Source organism: Symphalangus syndactylus, chromosome 5 (genome assembly GCF_028878055.3).
Source record: "Symphalangus syndactylus isolate Jambi chromosome 5, NHGRI_mSymSyn1-v2.1_pri, whole genome shotgun sequence".
NCBI classification, from domain to species: domain Eukaryota; kingdom Metazoa; phylum Chordata; class Mammalia; order Primates; family Hylobatidae; genus Symphalangus; species Symphalangus syndactylus.
In genome coordinates this window covers 124,227,405-124,249,024 of record NC_072427.2, presented here as the reverse complement: position 1 = coordinate 124,249,024, position 21,620 = coordinate 124,227,405, and the positions used below count along the sequence as shown (strand labels likewise).

At 37.6% G+C, this 21,620-nt stretch overlaps 1 protein-coding gene across 4 annotated transcripts in view; it reads right to left on the bottom strand.

Annotated features, from left to right (window-relative positions):
- Positions 1-21,620, bottom strand: part of FBN1 (fibrillin 1) — a 336,957-nt gene that overhangs the window by 80,373 nt on the left and 234,964 nt on the right. For all 4 annotated transcript variants that reach the window (XM_055279034.2, XM_055279039.2, XM_055279035.2 and 1 more), the window contains 12 exons: positions 20,862-20,987; positions 19,399-19,521; positions 15,837-15,959; positions 14,602-14,754; positions 9,813-9,866; positions 8,113-8,238; positions 6,947-7,072; positions 6,312-6,431; positions 5,967-6,104; positions 5,049-5,099; positions 3,304-3,429; positions 1,019-1,246 (listed from right to left, as the gene is read on the bottom strand). In XM_055279034.2, the coding sequence (XP_055135009.2) occupies positions 1,019-1,246; positions 3,304-3,429; positions 5,049-5,099; positions 5,967-6,104; positions 6,312-6,431; positions 6,947-7,072; positions 8,113-8,238; positions 9,813-9,866; positions 14,602-14,754; positions 15,837-15,959; positions 19,399-19,521; positions 20,862-20,987 (1,494 nt within the window). The remainder of the gene's footprint in view (positions 1-1,018; positions 1,247-3,303; positions 3,430-5,048; positions 5,100-5,966; positions 6,105-6,311; positions 6,432-6,946; positions 7,073-8,112; positions 8,239-9,812; positions 9,867-14,601; positions 14,755-15,836; positions 15,960-19,398; positions 19,522-20,861; positions 20,988-21,620) is intronic.

Sequence of the window (21,620 nt, the reverse complement as noted above, 5' to 3'; positions counted from 1 at the left end):
TAGTATCTACATTTAAAGCACATAGAACACTATTAGAATATATTATCCTATAGCTATCAGTTGACTGTGTAGCAGAATGAGATATTCACTTAATCCTGTTTAGTGCTGTTTTGGATATGCCAAAAATATAACAATTTCAGATATAATTTATAATTTAAATTATTTGCAAATAATTTGCACAATTTGAAAATATTTTCTCAATGTTATACACCTTAAGATTTCTTTCTTTCGTTCTTTTTTTGAGACAGGATCTGCTCTGTCGTCAAGGCTGGAGGGCAGTGGTGTGCTTGGCTCACTGCAACCTCTGCCTCCCAGATTCAAGCAATTCTTGTGCCTCAGCCACCTGAGTAGCTGGGATTACAGGTGTGCACCACGACGTCTAGCCATTTTTTTTTTTTTGGTAGACACAGGGCTTCACCATGTTGCCCAGGCTGGTCTTGAACTCCTGGACTCAAGTAATCTGCCCACCTTGGCCTCCCAAAGTGCTAGGATTATAGGCATGAACCACCGTATCCAGCTCAAGATCTCATTAATATAATTTAAAGAGCTTCTTGTACACTGGGGAGACTCTGCATACATGTAACATGTGACCTGAGTTTTCCACTACGGGGCCTTTTTCCAAAACAAGACCAAATACTCAAGAAATATGCAAGTTCATTTCTACATGTGAGACAGAACTGGGAGATTAAATCTCCAGAACACCAAGTCCTTCTTCAGCAATGAATTACCATAGCCTTTGGAAGCAAAATTAAAGTTCCTTTGAATTTACGTAACCGACATTTAAGAGGGCCATCTAGAAACTATCTCTCCATACAGAACAATTTTAACCCCCAGGACTTCTTGGACCAAACAGTTTAAAGAAAAAAAAAGTTCATACTTTTCTAAACAAAGATAATTATATAATTCAGAAAGCAAAAATTCCATGCTGGGATGATCAAGTAGAGTGCTGAGATCATGAAAATGCATCCTATTGGTCTAAAAAGGAAGGCAATTGGCCATGGAAAACATAAGATGGTACCTTTGAAGAAAGGCTTTCCATTTGTAATTTCTTTTGTGGCAAATCCGGGTCCTCTGGGACACAGCTCCTCGTACTCAGGAGTATTTCTCATGGGACACTCCTCACATTCCTCAGTACCCCAGGCTGCCCCGACAGAGCAGCAGCAGGTGTCCATGCGGTGGCGGCCAGCAATAGGCAGGGTGCACTCCTCGTCCTCATACCTCAGGAAGCAGGTTTCCAGGCGGATATCTGTCAGAAGGAATCAAAGGAGGTTAAATAGAGCCACACGGCTTCCACTGCCCCAAACTGCCAACACTCTGTTAGGCAAAATACTGCACATGTAATAATTTGCTGTATACTTATTGACTGGAATTAGTTTTATTCCTCAAAAAAAAAAAAAAACCCAGGCTCTGGGGTAAGTATCCTTGCCTAATAAAGACTCTCTTTGTCGCCCATGTTTGCACCTCCTATTTCTGAAAAGTTCCCTTTCAATGTCTGATAATTCTACATAAGGAATAGTATTCTGAGAGCTCCCACAGTGCTCTTTCGGGAGAAGTTTTCTCCTGTACAGAAATATCTATCACGGACGCGTGCACGCCATGATGTCTTGGCATGTCCTCCACAGCTAAAAGCCAACTGTACTCTTTATTGTTGGAGCGTGTCTGCCCTAGTGCAATCACCTTTTCCTCAGATCCACTTCATTTTTGGAAAGGTGGAATGGTGAACTCTGGAAAGAGGACTGCCTTACTTGAGATTAAAGAGAAAAATGCAAATAAAAGCCATTCACTTTTCTTCTCAAATATTCCTTTCACCTAAACACATGCTTATGGGCACGTTCTTCAAGGTACATGTGGGATACCTCTAGCCCCAAACCCAAATTCATGGCATTATGAAGAAGAGCAGAAAGCCTAGCAGAGCAGAGGTCAGAAGAGCTGGATTTTGGTCCCCTTCTGTAACTCAGTGGATTGTCTTCAATAAATTATCCTAAACCTGAATTTCCACATCTGTTATAGGATGTTGCACTCATCTCTCAGAAGGTTCTGTGAAGCCCAAATGAGATTATGCATCTGAAAATAATGAAGTGTAATTGAAATGTAAGACGTATCTTCCTTCTCTTTCTCCTTCACAATGGGGTCATTAACAATTTATCTAACTCCCTGGGTTTCCTCTAATGTTAGAAAGTTTTTGAAGTATTCTGTGCAGCTTTATATTCAGACTGCCCATATTAAGATAAATTATTTTATGATGAATCCTAAATTAAACACTGAAGTATCTTTCAACTGAAGAACCTAGAAGAAGATTCTCATTAAATACTGATTCCACCTACACAAACAAACTAAGACTCAGAATAGCATTAACTGACATCCTTAATTACAAAAATACTTTTGGCTTTGAATTACCACTTCCATTCCATATTATTTATTTGCACTATGAACTATAAAGTTCAATATTTAAAGGTTTGTTAATTCTAATTTGTAAGTGATCAAAATCCTTCACTGTATAACACTTTTTTAACTACCTACAATAGTCTTCACTGAGCATACACTTCAGAGTAATGTGGTTTCAGGTGCGAAGTACAGGTAAGCATCATTTCCAGAGTCATGGACTCAGAAACCAGTGATCTAAGAGATATACTCTAGGCAGGCAGAAGCCATAGTAGTAACACCAGAATAAATCTGCCAGACCTTAGATGCATGACTGTGGGATCTCAAACTTGCCACTATCATGATCCCACAGGGACTTAGGACTTAGAGTTCTAAGGACTTAGGGTTGGGGTGAGACAATTTGTAGAGGATCCCACTTGGGCTCTAGCAGTTGGCATAGAGTAACCCACTATGACTAGCAGTGATACCTGCCCTGGGCTTTCTCAGGTTCACTTTTCAGGGGAGTGGCATCTTCACTCCTGATCTCCACAGGTGTTTTTGCAAGGACCTGTCCTTCTGGCCAGTGTCAGGATATGCTTAGAAGACATGGGCTACAGTTTCCAAATATGTGCAAATATTGTTCTTCTCTCCACCACTCAGCTTGTATTTTATAGTTCATGGCATATGGGGCCGATTTAAGAGCTCTGGAAAAATAACTGTGATGCTAGTGATTTAAGGAATAGTTGCATATCAACAGAAACTACAGTTGCTCCTTACTACTCGAAAGACTGTCAAAGGAGCGGCCATGGACCCTATTGGACATGATGAATTTTGGAGTGTGTGTCTGTACCTGAAGCTAAGTGCTCAGCTATATCTTGTTAACTTCATTTTTAATAATCTTTAATAAATTATTATTAGAAAAATAATGAGCTCAGTATTTACCAAGACAGATCCTTCCTGTGGCATCCAAAGTCATTCCACTGGGACACTGACACTTGAATGACCCCCTAGTGTTAACACAGAGGCCATTTTTGCACACTCCTGGGAACACTTCACATTCATCTATATCTAAAAAGAAAAAAAAAGCATAAAGTTAATATATCTTTATAATATCATTCTACCTTATTCTACTCATGAAGTCATAATTATTCCCCATTTTGAACCTGGTAAGTTCATAAAACTAGTTTGCCTACAAATAGTTCGTGTAGAATTTCTAGGGTGTCTGAATAGCAACCAGAACGAGCCCACCTATTACTAAATATGTAAGAGCTTCTCCGTTGGCTTCAGGGAATAACTTTTTGAGTTGTAGAGACAGGCAGCTGGTGTGAGTTCTTGGAGACAGCTCTGGTAGCTGTGGACATTTCAGGTAAGGTTCCCGGCAATATAATTTGCTTTATCAGACCAGATGTCTGGAAATGAGTAGAGAAGCAAAAACCTGGTTTTTCAAACTAGCAAAGAAGAAACAGCTTGAAGGTCAGCATAGAAAAATATCCCACCAAGGAATATGTGGGCCAGTGAAGGGTCTCTTTTAAGAAGTTCTGATAAATCACCAGAAAATGTACAATCAACTCTAACTCAGCCACGGTCTCAGGCTGTTCTGTCCATGCTTTGGTCTCAGCTTGGGTTGAGGAGAATTAAAAGATACTCATGTTCATTCATTCATCATTCATCCAATCTCTCTCAAATGTACCAGTCCTTCCCAGTTTGCCTAATGGAGAGCAATATGTTCTCTGCACTTAATTTGGAAAAGTATTCACCACCAAGTTAATCAAAAGAAAGGCACTTACTTGCCAATGCCAAAAAAAAAGTGGGGGTGGGGGGAACATTAGCTAAGAAACTCATACACACTGTGTCTCTATTTAGAAGAAATAACTTTCCACACCAGGAATGTTGAAAAAATATTCTGAATCTTTCCTTGTAAGAGAGATCAATGGGGAGAGGGTGGAATCTACCTTTTTGGGTTTTTTGTTTTGTTTTGGCCACTTGTACAACAAAATATGCTGCTGAGGTCAGATAAGTTATTAACAGCGGATCTGGACCAGAGAAAGGCCAAAGGATTCAGTCATCATTTGGAAAGCAAGACCTTGGGTGGGGGTTGCAGTGTGCCTCTTTGTTTTAACAGGGAAAAAACTTCATTTCATCCCACATATGGGACTAATTGCTGTTTTTAAAATTTTTCAGCTGCTGTGTCATGTCAGGTTGTGTTAGTCACCATGACCTATGTCTATCTGAAACTCCACGAGGAAGAATCACAGCAAACTGAAGAAACTCCACGCAGACTTTCAACAAGAGAAAACAGAATGTGTCCTTCTAAATCATCCATGACTGTGAAACAAACAAAAAATGCCAGGACAAACCAAAGAAACGCAAATTTTACAGCCTCATCAAAAACTTCCTGTTTTTCTCTTCCTGATAGCATTTTGAAAGTGCAGTCTCTCTAAACTGTGATTAACCTAAAACATTTTCAGCCACCCACCCTGTCCTTTGGACATAGCAGTCTGACACTAGCAATAGTATATATACACTTATGAAATTAACAGCTGTTCCGTTTTGTAGTTCTCATTTTTTTTTTCTCTGCTGCATATTTCTCCCTGTGAAGTTACATGACAGCTTTATCCAGTCCAAGTTAACACAAACATTCATTATGCACACAAAAATGTATGGTTTATAAGTAATCAGAGAAATACCTTCACATTGTGTTCCTTTAATTCTTGAGTACCCTTTACCACATATGGGATCTGTAATAAAAAGCGAAAAACAAAACAGAAAACAAATTTGAGATAACAATATCCAGACTTTGCAGTTCTGACGTAGTGTAAGAAACATGAAAGATGACCTGGAACATGAAGTAGATTGTGTTGCTATAAGTATGAGATAACTAAATGTTTCTGCGATTGCATAGGTGAGGAAGAATAGTAATGAAATGTCTCCTCAAATAAAGCTCAATTCCACTAAGATATTCCAAAAGACACAGACGTACCCTATAGATCGTGTTAAAGTGATAGCTAAGAGGGAAACTGAAGGTAGATTTCTCTCTTGCTGTTCATCTGAAAATAGGAATCACACTATGGAATTACTTTAACATGAATATGGAAAACTCAGTCTATAATTTGGAGATCTCATGGCCTCTAGCATTCCCATAAATTTACACATTTATATATTTAAACATTAAATCAGCAAAACCATGAGCAAGGTTCTCAAACCTCAAATTCCCAACAGATTTAGAAGTTCACCAGAAACCCTTATGAAGTTTAGTCATGAATACTGGTTTCTTTACATCAATTAGCTTTTAGAAAGAGAATCTGTACCTATAAAAAGCTCAGAACCCCTAACCACAAGGTTCCCAAGAGAGCCGGTAGGCACTGGTGCTCCAGGGAAGCAACACAAACTAACCACATTACAATGTAAAGATAGAAAATAATAAATGAACAAAATCACATAAAATTTGACACCTCTTATTTCCCATTCAGCAATATGTTTGGGGCCATCAGGATTAAATCTTCGAAAATTCTCATGTGAGCCGAGATAAATGAAATACTAGGCTTCCCCTTTTTATGCAAAGACCAGTGGAGTGGTATAGGAATCACAGCATGGGTTTCTCTTACCAACTTGGCATAGGGTGCACGGGCTTCCCCACGCAGCACCGAGGGAGGAGCAGCACTGGGACTTTAAGGTGGCTCCATTGATGTTGATCTCACACCGCCCATCAATGACAGTCTGCCAGCAAGTGCCCTTGATGGTTTCTGCAGATGAGGGAATAATATTTAATAGAATCTATATAAAAAGTCAAACATACACCTTGGAATTATAGAAAAAAATAGCATTTGAAACAAGGAATAATGAAGTTTTAAATGTTGTTCATCCATACTTAATTCTTTTGCAGGAAAAGCTGACATTAAGTATAACAATATTGATAAACATAGAAAAATCATTCTCAGAAAGATAAATACCTATGCAGATGGTTTTTGTTGGATCCAAAGTACTTTCAGAAGAACATTCACAAATAAAAGAGCCTGGGCTGTTCTTGCAGACTCCATTAATGCAAGGACTTGATTCGCATTCATCAATGTCTGAAACAAAAACAGGTCTACATTACTGCTAAAATCTAGTCTTGGGCCTAAAAGAGTACTTCAACTTTGACCTCAATTGCTACTATATATCCTTCATCCCACATAGTAAAGCTGGGCTAAATAGTTTTTCCTACACTACATGAAATGCCAAAATAATAACTCCATAGTATAGACTCGTACATCTCTATAGTATAGAATACGGGACTTGGCTGAATCTTTCTTTTTATTCAGAAAATCTGGAGTAAATGTGTATGTGATTTCTGAATGAATAGCTCAAATAGCAGACACATAACATTTTCTTTATCTATTAAATGATGGCAATTAAAATGCCAATTACAAGTAAATATCATAAGTGGCTTACAAAGTACATACTAGTGCCATGTAGAACCACAGAATTTCAACCAAATTGGCATAACTGTCTAAAATACAGGAGACTCGAATTTAGTCTTACGGTTTTCTAATGGCATTCCAAAAGATAGCAAAGTACACACTATAAGAACAAAAATATGGTTTACCTTCACATGTTTTTAGATCAGGTTTGTAGATAAATCCCTTGGGGCAGGTACAGACAAAACTTCCAGGAGTATTTCTACATTGTCCATTGTCACAAAGGAGACTGTTCAGTACACATTCATTAATATCTGGAAAGTCAATGAAAATGAACACTTAAAAAGGGCCCAAATTTTGCCTGTATCTACTTTGCTCTTTTACATTAGATCTTTAAAATCATAACGATATGATCAATTCAAGCAAAAAGGCAAAACTCCTGTACCATTAGCTTTCACCTAAACTGTCTCATTTTAGGAAAACAGAGGCTTGACCTGGTTTTAAACTAAGTATCTAAACTAAATATCTACAAAGCCTAAAGTCACTAGGCTATTTAATTCACTTATTTCTTTAGCAGGAAGAAAATATGGATTTGCTGGAAATCATTAATCTTTATATAGTTACATTATATAATTAAATTTATATAATTTAATTCATTTTGTCGAATTTAAAAGGATTAACCTTATTGATTTAAGGAACTAAATAAATATTTAGAAAGTATGGCCCATCTTTGATATGTGTTAGTTCCAGAATGGGTGTTTCTTCCTTAAAATAATTCAAATTGTCTCCAGGTATGATTATAAAGTATAAAGTAATCTGTAGCATTTATGATTGTCACGGGGAACTTAGCTTCATGATTCAAGGACCTCAGGAAAACTGCTTGCTTTCAGCTGAATAATATGCCTGTCTGAAGCAAAACCCAACTTTAAGAGAGCAGGTATTCCTGAAAATAAGCTGTGTTTTCTCTGATTAAGTCTAATAAATGGTTGGGAGAAGAGCTGCTTCTCTCTCAGTAAAATCAAGGTTGACTTTGTGGTCATATGAGAATGGCTCAGAATCTCTGCATCTTATATCTAAGGAGCTTCTCTTTGAAGGAGTGAAATCTGATACATCATTATATTAAGGAGCAAATCATTTCAAGGAGTGAATCTGATACATCGTTATTTATAAACTGTGAAGATTCAGTGACGTGAATTTTTGTTACTAAAGATATGCATATGCTGTGCTGACATCCGAAGTATAAAGTGTCCATTTGCCCAGTCCTCTAAGCTACTCAAAGGCAGTTTTCTCCCAGCAATGAAAGAAGGAATGCATTATGCAGGAAATGTTTCAGAAAACGGGTAAAACTTCTTACCAACGCAGTTTTTCCCAGTTGAATCCACTTCATATCCTGAATTGCATATACATTTATAGGTCCCACGAAGGTTTTCACAGATTCCATTTGGGCAAATATCAGGATCTAGTGCGCATTCATTTATATCTGCACCACAAAAAAGTTCAAAATCAATTAAGATTATAAAATAAACATTGAATAAATTGTTAAAAATATAACACTACAATAAATGTAATGACCTTAGGAGCTACAGGAGGAAAAAAATCGATTTCACTGGAAAGAGAACACTCGATCTCTTTTTCACTGTAAGATATTCTGAGTCAAATCTTTCTCCCACAAGTTCCTGTGAGGAACTTGGCGTCTCAGCTGGCACTACAAGATAACCAATCCTTAATCAAGCTGAAGGAGACCTCCTGGACTTCTAGTCCGAGCACCAAGATGGAAAAATGGATCGACAGCAGATCCCAAGTCCCAACAACCGGTCTCCCTACCACCAGCCCCTCTTTCTTCCATCTACCCTGCACTACTCTACACTGCAACCATTCTTACCATCCTAAAAACAAGGTATTATATCGTTCTCATGGTTCAAACTTTCATAGGTTCAACAATATCCTCAAGATTAAACTAAAATATAAATTCTTTGTTTACTTATCCCAGACTTCACACTCTTCTGTGAACATATAATGCCCTCTTCACCCTGTGTCAGGAATGCTTGGAGCAGGCCTATTTACAGGTCAAAAGCCAGCTCCAACACCACATGCTCTGAAAAAGCCTCCGCTGCTCTGCCCACCTGAGGTGGGGCCCTTCCTCTTCTGCAACCTCACAACTGAGGAGGGATCTCATAGTCAAGGCAGGTGCAGAATGACAACCAGTGAATGGATAGTCTCAAATCCTGGTGCCTGACTTGTCTATAAATTAGGGTTGACTTTTTTTTTCCTTCCAAGTCCCTATCACAACTTACTTATTCCACATTAACTCCTTATTTGTTATAAGTTTCCTTACCTCTCCTCTTTCCTCCTCTAAATATCCCCTCCACATTTTCATTCACACACAATGATGAAACTAATCATGCTGAATGAACTGACAATCAATTCAGCCAGTCCATGTTCTTTCAGATCTCCCTGAATCAAACTACGTAGCTTTATATTAATAAAATAATCCCTTCCTCTTTCTTGTCACCTATTTTCATACTTGTTCCAATTCTCTCTTTTAACTTTAATTCCCTGCATGGCATCAATATTTCTCTAGCTAAATATTTCATTCTTTTCTAACTCAGTTAATGGTTGTCACTGCTCTCTATTGCCATTTTATAATACTGAGCACTTAACAGTCAAGAATCCTTCAGAATGCAGATGGAGAATGGTTCAACCAGCCCATCATCCTGAGTGGTACTTGATAGTGGAGAGTCAGGCTGCCTTTTCTCAAGCATGAGCAACAAAAGTCATTACACGTCATCTGCGAGCACCCATCAACCACACTGGGAGAGCACCTGACCCCCTCAGTGGCCAAGCCCCACAGCCACACCCAGCAATCCTAGAGCCCACAGTGCCCTGGCTGCTCTGCCACTGAAGGCTTCTGAGCATCCCAGATACATGGCACAGTGATGGCCAGAGAGGGAGTCAGGCGAGACTAGTGTAAAGGGATGAACTGGAAACCCACAGGAAAGCCTGATGCTGCCTCTGCACATACTGAAGACAGTAAATTTTGAAAGGAATCCTTACCACTGCCTGCTGACGTCATCCCTGGCCCACTGCTGCAGAGCGCCTGATATTCCGCTGCAATAAATTAACAGATAGTAAATGATTCCCTTGTTTGCAGAACAGGTCGATCCTGCCCTTGGTTTTGCACACATCATTTCCTCCAAAGTGAGTAGAACCAAACTTAAGTGGTAATGGAAAAGGAGGTATCTCCCCAGGGAGTCACCTTTACACGAGGCTCCCATTTTAAAGGCTACATATCATCGAGGAAAATAACTTTTAAGGATACAGGCAAGTTATAGTAATTCCTTGTGCAAAGCCCTTTCGGAAAAGGTGTTTTTCCTATAACTTGATTTTGTTCACCAGGGAACACTTTACACTTATGGTGAAATGTGCCTGTTAAAATGTGGTTTCTTAACTGTTAATAAAACTTTCTCCCACCATCTTGGGGATAATTTTGTTTCTCAGTGCTAGCTGTTTTTTCAGTACAATCGGTTCTTAATATTTCCTCATTTCTCTCTGCAAATTCTCTAGCCTCCTATCACAAGAGCAACAACAGAATACCTACTCTTGCATTTAAGTGTATTTTTAAAGTTAATATGTATCAGGATACTGGATTCATTCTCTATGATATATCCATAGAGAAAGTATTGCTTAATGTTAAAACTGTGAGATCATATTGAAGAAACTGAAGTATACAGAGTATGTCCCCAAATTTGAGACAGAATCAAATTTCTATTTCTTAAAATTAATACTATGTTTTACATACAATTCCAACAATACTTAACATAAGAGTGAATGATGAAAATGTAGAACTAACTGGAATCACACTATTCAAGGAAAGGAAACTAGTGTCCCCTTAAGTTGCCAATGGTTTCTGGCAAACACAGTCTCATGGTCAAATGTAAATCATCTGTGCTTAAGGGGAAGGAGAACTGGATATCAGGGCTGGGGCTTATTGTAGAGGCTGATGGCACCTCACTGCTGAAGCAAATAGTTCCTATCTCCTACGTGCCAGAGAATTGCATCCTGATGACAGTGGATGTAAATGAGTTATACGACCAAAAATTATCATGTCTTCTAACAAATGTGAATTTGAGAAAGCAGTGATGATTTAATTTTCAAATCATCCTAGAAGAGGCCAAAAAAGCAACAGATGGGAAGGTGTGTTTGAAAGCCAGGTCTGGGAACAAAAAGAAATTCATCTTTTTTATTCGGCTATATCAGCAAAAAGCTAAAATATGCATGTAATACTGTAAGTAATAAAACAAGAAAACCAAAATCATGCCAGTTTTATAAAAAAGACTTTTAGAGATAATGACAATTTTGCTGATGTTTGGCCTAAATGGAAGCAAATTATTGTCACCATTGTTTTCCATTTAGGCAGGATCTGGTACTAGACCATTTTTTGTAGTGAGTTCAAATAAGCATGGGTTTTAATACCAATGACAATGCTAATTGCTGGGAGTTTTGGAAGCAGCACTTTTCCTCTGTTAGTTTCTTCTCCCATAAATTTGGAATGAGAATTCCCATTTCACCTGGTGGCTTCACAGAATTAACATTACATGTTTAATGATTGAACATGTACTGTGCACAGCTTAGGCCCTGAATAAAAAAAAATAAGTAAATAAAAGTATTATAAACACATAGTAAGAAGTAGGTGTTGATGAGCTAACTCAGCGTAGTGCCATGGAGACAGTGACATGAGGGATCCATGAGAAAATCCAGCAGAAATACCCTCCTGTGGGTTTAACTGACCAATTACACTCCTGTGGGTTTAACTGATCCATGTCTGTGAAATGTCATTGTCAGAAGGCTGAGGACACAAGAGGGCTTGCTGAACAATGTGAATCAGCTCCAGCAACCAGTGAGAAACAGCTTCATATGTAGCTTGCCTGACTTGCAGACCACAAAGATGAACTTCAGATTTTGTATATTTGGAGTCTCTCCCTCAACTGACTGAAGACATTCCTTTTGAATATTTTCAGTACTTTAAACAGCCTACCCCAAATTCTTGAAATGAGGGATATCCTACATTCGGATGGTTCATGACCAAAGAGGTGGAGAAACCAAATGAATGAAACTACTTCCACATGTGGACCTTTTTTTGGGTAAATTCATTCAAATATAAGACAGGAGTTAGTGGAACCAGGCCTTACATTTAACTCTCTTTAAGCTTTACTGTTGCTTTGGTTTGAATGTGTCCTCCAAAGTTCATGTGCTGGAAACTTCAACCCCAATGCAATAGTAATGCTGGCAGGCGAGGCCTAATAAGAGGTGATTAGGTTGTGAAGGCTCTACCCTCATGAATGGATTAATGTCATTATCATGGGAGTGAGTTAGTTATCATGAGAGTGACTTTGTTATAAAAGCACATTCAGTCCTCTCTAGCTTTCTCTCACTCCTGCATGCTCTGTTGCCCTTCCACTTTCAGCTGTGAAGTGACTTGGCAAGAAGGCACCCCACAGATGCTGGCACCTTGATAATGGACTTCCCAGGCTCCAGAACTGTGAGAAATTAATGCATTTTCTTTATAAATTACTCAATCTGTGGTATTCTGTTACTGCAACAAAAACTGGACTCAGACAACTGATTAAAGAAATCTGGTCCTTTGGTCACCTTTTTATAAACGCACATAATTTCCCTATGGATCTTAAGAATTCTTTGGAAGTGCACTTGGTCCAGAGGAAAATGTAAAGGCAAATAACTATTGCACCAAGGTTCCTGGATTCTAAGTCTTGGCTCTTCCAATCATTCAACATGTGAACAAGTCACCTGTACTCTTGTGTGCCAGCTTTCATGATACTTGCCTGTATTGCAAATTCAAAGTAGGTAAGAAAAGTACTTTGAAAAGTTAAAGTAACACACAAAAGGATGATATTAATAATATACAGCTATAAAGTTATAGGAAAGTGTCTTTGACAGATGATATCTGTATATAATAAAAGTATTATAAACACATATTGAACTGATTGGTGATCATACATAAAATTATAATTTCTATATTATTCACTGGGTGAAGTCATTAGCCAGAGCAAAGTTTTCTTTCTTTAAATTGGCATCCCTCATTTCCTTTTTCTTTATTGAGACAGAGTCTTGCTCTGTCACCCAGGCTGGAGAACAGTGGTGCTATCTTGGCTCACTGAAACCTCCACCTCCTGGATTCAAGTGATTCTCCTGCCTCAGCCTCCTGAGTAGCTGGAGTTACAGGCGCACACCACCACGCATGACTTTTTGTGTTTGTTTGTTTGTTCGTTTGTATTTTTAGTTGAGATGAGATTTCACCATGTCAGCCAAGCCGGTGTTGAACTCCTAACCTCAAGTGATACACCTGCCTTGGCCTCCCAAAGTGCTGGGATTACAGGTGTGAGGCACTATGCCTGGCCCCCCATTTCTTTTAAAGTCTTCCATTTAACTTTCTCTATCTTTTCATAATATATTTTAATTTCCAACTGTTACTTTCAAATACCATCATTTTTAAAATAACAAATCTTTTAAAATTATGATTTACTCTTTAATTTGTTTCCTTTAGGGCAGAAATAAACTGACTGAATCCTGTACGTAAAACCAACCAACCAGAGCTACATATTTTCAATATTAGGTCTAACTTTATTTTAGGACATTAGAGGTCCACTGCGAAGCTACCTTAAAATTGTGTTTAAATACTGGCGGAAGATTGTTTTAATTTCAGTAAACTATTCTTGTTTTATAAATAGAAATAATTTACAACTGGACAGGACCTTTTGGATTATCTAAGGCAACTCATTTTGTAGATGAAGTGTCTAAGGATAGCTTGTCTGCATTATTCTATTTTATAATTATGTTTATTAATATAAGCCACCTCAAATCCTTTCAAAAAGTAGGCGAGGAAAACTCAGAAATAAGCAAAATACACAAATAACTATATCCCCTAATTAAGTAATTTGGCTGCCTGTTGATGGAGGAAGAGAATTCTGACTTGCTATCCAGTTCTCTTTTCACTAGGCCATGTCACTTCAACTGGAGAAAAATGCTTTTTTCTCTCAGGTTAAATCAAATCATTAAAGAAAACCACACCAGTCCCGGTGCGGTGGTTCACGCCTGTAATCCCAGCACTTTGGGAGGCCGAGGCAGGTGGATCATGAGGTCAGGAGTTCAAGATCAGCCTGGCCAATATGGTGAAACTTCGTCTCTACTAAAAACACAAAAATTAGCCGGGCGTGGTGGCACACACCTGTAATCCCAGCTACTCAGGAGGTTGAGGCAGAGAATCGCTTGAACCCGGGAGGCGGAGGTGGCAGTGAGCTGAGATTGCGCCACTGCACTCCAGCCTGGGCGACAGAGGGAGACTCCATCTCAAAAAAAAAAAAAAGAAAGAAAGAAAAAGAAAACCACACCAAAATCAATACGTGGGATGTAAACAAAATTTACAAATGGCCTTTTGGAAAGCTATTGGAAATAGTCAAGTAATATGACAGTTATTTACTTTTATGCTGTGTAAAAGTCTGCTTTTATAATAGTTTCTGCAAAATGCAAACATCATGAAACAACTTTAGAAAACAAGGCAAGGTACATGTATTGCAAAGAGCTTGAGTATTATTGAGGTAGGAGAGTTTATACGAGAGGCACAAATGCAATGCCTATTCCAAATAATTATGAGGCTTAGATAAGTACCTGTGACTAGACACTGGCTGGCCTCTGCCAAGACCCCAAGAAGGCACATGGCATACCTGGAGAGCAAAATGTCATCTTTCCCTGTGAATTCCACAAATGCAAAGACCTCAATGGTGGCAGAAGGCTGGCAGTACGAGGGCATCTCCATGATACCACATACCTGAATTCTGTGCAGGACACGGCTGGCAAGGTTCCCCAAATGCATACTCAGTGCTGGCGCAACAGCATTCAGATTTAGTGACAGCACCAAACAAAGGTTTGATACACTGGCCTCTCTTGTATCCACCATAGCATGTGCTCCGCATGTGTGTGTCTAAACAGGAAGAAGCATTGTCATCACACTGTCACTTCAAACAGATGAGAACCCCCCCAAGTCAAAGTTGAAGAGGGCTTTATTTATCTGTCATCCCTGGTGTAACTCACAGGGAATGCCTCTGATATCAGGGCTCCATTTGAAGAAAAAATAAACAAAAACAGAAAAACAAAACACGTTCAGTTTCTAAGCATTGGAAACCAATGGCCAGATTGTTTCAGTTTTCTAGGGAGTATCATGGTTTACTAAAATGTGAGGCCCTTCAATGCTGGAATTATATCTCATTTATTTTGTCTTTCTTGGGCCTGTGCAGAGCAGGCACTTAATAAATGTTGAATTAATGATGGATGAATGTTGAATCTCACATCCTGCTAAATAAGACCTTTATTAGAAATGCGGCCTATCCCAAAATAAACATGCAATTACTGAATGTCTGAATTAGGTATACTTTCCAAAAAGGAGAAAGTTTAATCTGTAAAAGGTTTGTTATATAAATCTGTAGATGTTGGTCAACTAAGCTGTGTTATCTTTACCACCAGGAAGAGAGTTTCCTGCTATGCCCAATCCTTTTCCAATTCAAATGGCTTACTGAGTACCTTTTTCAAAAATAATGTGGATAAAATTGGTATCAATTTTTCAACAAGTCTCATACTTTTTAAAGCCTCATAAAATATTATCATACGGGTTTCTGGATTATCCATATTCTCCTTTGCATTCTGTACTGCCCATGGACATCAATTCTCTATTAAAATGTTCATCATGAGATAATAGCATATGCACATCAATTTCAATGACCAATATCAACAAAGGAGGCCTGGAGAAGACTGAAGACAGCTATGGGATTAGGCAAGAAAAGGGGGAAGGACAGGCGAGGATTCCCTTGCTTTTCACTTAGCTCATCTTTCTAATCCTCAAATTAATGTTCAATTTACACAAAAAGAGAATTGACCGTGTTGGTTTGTTGCTCTGCAAATATTCTTTATATCTTATCTGCTACAGTAGAGAGCATTTGTTACTAGTGGGCTTTATTAAGTGACAGAGGCTGAATCTTTCTCATAAGTTTAGCCATGACGTTTTCTTACCAACACACACACGTCCATCCAGACCCACAGCCAGTCCAGGGAAGCATTCACATCTGTAGGAGCCATCAGTGTTGACGCAACGCCCATTCATGCAGATACCAGGGGTTTCACACTCGTTAATGTCTGTGGCAGAGAAAGGCACTTATTAAAAATGAAGTGACATTTATCTAAAATTATAACATGCTGACAATTATGTTTTAACACTTGAAAATGGGGAAGATAGGAAATAATATGCAGCATCAGCAACAAAAGCTCAAATGGCATTCTCATTTTCCTTTGAAAGAACAGTAACAAAATCAAGAGAAATCAACTGTTGGAACTTATTTTCCATAAAAAGCAACTTTAATATATTCTCCCAAGAGATTTTTGTATCCAAAGTAATCACAAAGGCAAAAACAGAATGGGAGGAAGGAGAACAATGGCTGCTAAAAGACAAAGGATTTTGTGTAATCCATAACCAGGGTAGCTCTTCCAGGGCTCTTAGAAATCTAGGGTAATAATAAACTACAGGAAGACTTTCCTTTTGGTATTCATCACCCAGACTGGCATCCCTTCTAGTATCACCCATGTCTTCGCTCTCTGGGAAAATTCGCCTAAAATTAAAGGATATACAACTAAAGCCTTGATGGAACACCAAAGAAAAAGAACTGAAAATTAATATAGATTATTTTGATGACCATTCTTGACCAATAACAGCACTGTATGCAGTTGGAACCCAGCAAAGAAATATCTTTCTTAAACTTTACAAATACTTAATGGTATTTTATGTGTATACTTAAGGAGGTCTGGTAAAAGACTTTATTGGACACATATTAATAATAGCAGAGGTTTTTTTTCCCCCTTAATATGGGGAAGTACAAAAGGCACCAAAATTGTGGTTTGGAAAACATACAACACTTAGAAGCAAATGATTTTAGGCCAGGTGCGGTGACTCACACTTGTAATCCCAGCACTTTGGGAGGCTGAGGTGGGCAGATCACTTGAGGCCAGGAGTTCAAGATCAGCCTGGCCAACATGGGGAAACTCCATCTCTACTAAAAATACGAAAATCAGCTGGGTATGAGGGCATGCGCCTGTAATCCCAGCAACTTGGGAGGCTGAGGCACAAGAATTACTTGAACCCAGGAGGCAGAGGTTGCAGTGAGCTAAGATCGCGCCACTGCACTCCATCCAGCCTGGGAGACAGAGTGAGACTGTGTCTTAGGAAAAAAAAAAAAAGAAAAAGAAAAAAGCAAATGATTTTATAACAACTCCTTTTACAATATACAACTAGTGTATGTGACTGTTAACTTTCTCCTGACCTAAAAAGGCAAATTGAGAGTAAAACACCTTCGTGTTTTACTTAGCTTGTGTTGTTTGGCACAAAATATATTCGGGTGGTCCAAGGTTCTGTGTACAGATTGTATTTGAAACAGCAGTTATATTTAAATACAGGAACTCAAATTGGTTAGTTATTCTGGTCATCTTTTTGTTCAAATTGTGAAACACAGTAAAACGTGGAGACTACAACCTAAAAGGTAACACAAAGGGTTTTTAATAAGAAAGGAGACGTAAAGTAGATCCAAAGGGAGGTAACCTTGGTCAAAGTTAGTGGCCTCAACTTTCAGAGAGTGAACAGAGAAGCCATGTTGTTGATCAGATGAGTTAACTGTGGAGATTGAATTAGCACTGATGATTCAGCTTTGAACAGTCACATCTTTGTGGGCTCAGAACTAAGTGCTCAAGGCTAAGAGAAAATCTTATTCTATGGCATAAAGAGAAAAATTATAAAAAGGAAGAAATTCAGTATACATGGGATTAATTTCTGTCCTTTTTCATCCTTTAGTCCTATTACAGTGTGTGTACTCTATGCTCTATAAGCTAGAAAAAAAGAAGACATTGATAATAACACAGAGCTGTGCAGCTCTCTCTCTCTCTCTCTCAGATCCTTCAGCCAGAATGCTAAAGTCAGAACAAACCATCCATATCATCAGCACTTTCAAATTAATAGAACAACCAATTTATTGATAGGATACTATTTCACTGGTTGCCAATGGTTGCCAAACCTGGTTTCATCTGTGAGGTCATAGCATTATCTATTGGCCATACTTCATGCTGGGACGCTGTGGCCTGGGTCAGCAGGAGCCTAGAGGCACTAAAAGTGAATCTTAGTGTGCTCTGTGTATCAACAAGAAGATAATGTATTCTCCTAGGTCTGCTCACAAAGGGGCTTTCATATTTCTTTCTATTTTTTTTTGGAAGCCTAATTCCAAATATTCCAGCAATCATTCTCTTCCGTTTTCTTTTTTACTTGTACAGCGCTAAATTTGCACAATTTGGCACTTTGTTTTATGCTATTTTACATTGTAGAATATTTCTATGTGTTAATCCTGTCTTCTCATATAAGTTCCTCCCAGCACAGGGCTCAAAAGTACAGAAACCACCTTCCTACTTCAAATTTGAAACACCCAACTGTTTTCTCTTGCTGGGAAGACAGATTTGCACAATATTAAGAGCCATTGGTGTGAAGGTCATAGAGAATGTAGGTAAACAACCAAGGGCTTGAAGTTCTTTTAAGCCTGGAGAAAATGCACATCTTGCCAAGGACTTAATACAAGGCTTTCTTCCATAACACGTTTACCAAAGCTGTCCACTAGGGGCACACAGAGAAGAGGCACCATAGGACTTTATCCTGCTTTCCTCTACCTTGAATAGCTTGACCCTCTATACTTCTGCATCTGAAACTATGCCCAGAAGCTGTAAGTGCAGCATTTTAGCAGATTTTCTGGACCTGTTTTGAGTATGAGGTTCTTTAAGAAGTCTGGTTCCAACTCAGATCCTGGACCAAGTGCAATAATCACTGATCCCTACATAAGACAGGAGACACTAAGCACAAATTTGTCTCCAGTAACTTTTCTTAGCACCCCAATTCTCAACAGCAAAAATAAAAATCTTCATTTTTGCTTCAATACCTGGAGCAATGAGATTATTTCAAACTGGTTTACCAAACTAAAAAATGGTTCTTGGTTGTTTATTTATTCCGCTTAATCCTGTTTCCCTTCTTGCTTATGTAACTTGATAAAGCCTAAATAAATTATCCTTAAAAAAAGTTTCTGTGTCTTAAGATGTCTAGAGGAAATTATGAGGAAGAGATCATTTGCAAATAACAGTCTACACTATTCTGTCCAGGTAAAGATGTAAGAGGTGGCAGGTAACAGCCATCAAGAAGCCTAACCACCATTATTCCCTAATTGGAAAGAAGAGGTAGAACTCAGCTTCTTTAAAACAATGCCCACATCTGTTGGAAGACCAATAGGCAGTTTGGATTATTTATTTGCTACATAGCTTTTGACTCCTTTGAGAAGACCTCAAATACCCTTTCTGAAATAACAATAGTCTTCCAGGCATAAACTGTAGCTCTTTGGATGGCTGGATTTAAGAAGGAGTTTCAGTCGGGTTTCCCAAACCAAAATTCAAGGTACTTTAAGTGGGGAGAATCAGTAAAGGAAGGTGGTACCTCTAAACAACATAAAGAGGAGAAAAGGCAGGTGAAGAACATGATCTAGGGTTTTATAGCACAAACCTTTGCAAAAACGTCCATCTGATGCCAGCTGGAATCCAGGTTTGCAAATACATTTAAAACTGCCATCTTCATTGATACACATTCCATTAAGGCACATGTTCCTTATGCTGCATTCATCCATATCTGAAAATACAAAACATATATTTTCTTATGACCAGAAGAGTAAGCTTACGAAGGAAACCAATCTGGATGAAAATAATTCTGCTTCTTCATATTTCTTTCTTTTTGTTATTATAACCTAAGGCTAATTTTCATCCAAAAAAGATCATCTAAGGAAGGAGAAGATGGGACATATGAAATACATATCTCAAGTTCTTGAGTTTTGGCATGTGCATGCAAACTCTAGGGCTAGATGTATAGGTATATCTATTTATAAAATATATAAAATTTGATTCCATAGAAGTTATCAGAGTCCTTTTTAGGAATAATAGTTTAATAGTTTACAAACTGAAAAATGTGCTAATAGCCTAGTGGGTATATTTATTTCACAGATTCATATTACTTCTAATGCTCTGAATATGAAAATAAGTCAAAACTAAGATTAGTGGAACCTGAAATGTATTTAGGCTACATCCTAATTCTTTTAAAGATGAAAACCAGAAGATAACTTGTAGTTTGAAGCAATTTTAAATAGGGGCAGGTAAAAAGTGGACTTTTAAAATACATGGCTCAACTATGGATTATAGCTGTGCCAGTGAACCTTTAAGATCCCTTAAACATTGGGGATGGTTCTTTAAATTCATCACTATGTTATTTTATTTGATATTAAAGCTGTCTTGGGAGGCACTTGCTCTTTTAGACACAGTGTTTTCACTTACAGGCTTTAGAAAGACCCAAGTAATTTACTATATATACATATTTTAGATACGTATAATATATATATATTTTAGACATATATAATGTATTTTAAATGTATGTTATTTATATTTAAACATGCATTTTATGAATATTATCTATATGTTACATTTAGAAATACATATATACATAATATATATACACATATATTACATATATAGAAAATATATATAATATGTATTTTACATTATATCTATTTTAGATATATATTTCAGATACCGATTAGTAGCATTTTATTACTAGGCAGACACTTTAAACAAAAAGATTATAAACGGCTAGATAATACATGGACTTAGGTGTGTCCTATTTTAAAAAAAGTACAAATTCTGATTGTATAAAATTAGGAAGTATGAAATTGTGCCACAAAAGGTTCATCACACCAGGGTTCTTTAAATGGCAAGCTCTCCTAGCATATTAAAATGTTATTTGATTCACACAAATGTAAATTAAGAAATGAATATTGTGGAAAATCAGGCTTCCCTCCCAGATAAAATATATAAAACATTTTTGATACTTTGACATTTCACTCATTATTTGGTCTTGTTAAAGACCCCTGATATTGAAACTGCAATGGACGGAGAGGACTAACATTAGTATATTATTATTACCTTCACAGTTCTTCCCGTCTCGTGTAACGTGAAAGCCCGCATTACACACGCAATGAAAACTGCCATCTGTGTTGATGCAGCGTCCATTATTGCAGATCCGGCCATTCTGTAAACACTCATCGATGTCTAAAATCAAAGTTTAGAAAGAAGAAAAAGCTTTATTTAGGGGAGTTAAAATTATTTTATTTCCCCCTCCCTCCATTTGCAAACTCACGATCTTAGCTTTTGGTTTTAATTACTTAATAATATTCTCCAACATAAATTGGTGATCAAATAATGTGATATTTAGGGTTATCAGAGTTGAAAAGACATGATAAAAAACCTGTAAAATTGCATTAGATGTAACTCTAATTTCTAGTAAGACTCCTTAAATCCGAAGTCTGTAAACAAAATAGATTCTTCTTCACCATTTTCCAAGCACATCTATTTAACCAGTATAAATCGTTATTTATACTGAAATTTGGCTGGCATCTTTAAACACATAATTTTAAAAGACATATTTTATAGCTATCTCAGAACAATACAACATATGCTATTTTTTTAAACAGTCACCTTAATTCTGCCTGAAAACTATCAATCACATCCCTAAAATGTCCATCTTCCTTATGGCAATTCTGGTTTACGTGCAGGGTTATTGCTGATAGATTCTTAGTCTTTTAAAAAACAACTTTATGAGTATTCTATCAACCAAATAAAATATTGATTCTGTGAGGGTATTTTTCCTTTTTTTCTATTGTGGTTAATATTATGCCAAGGTAC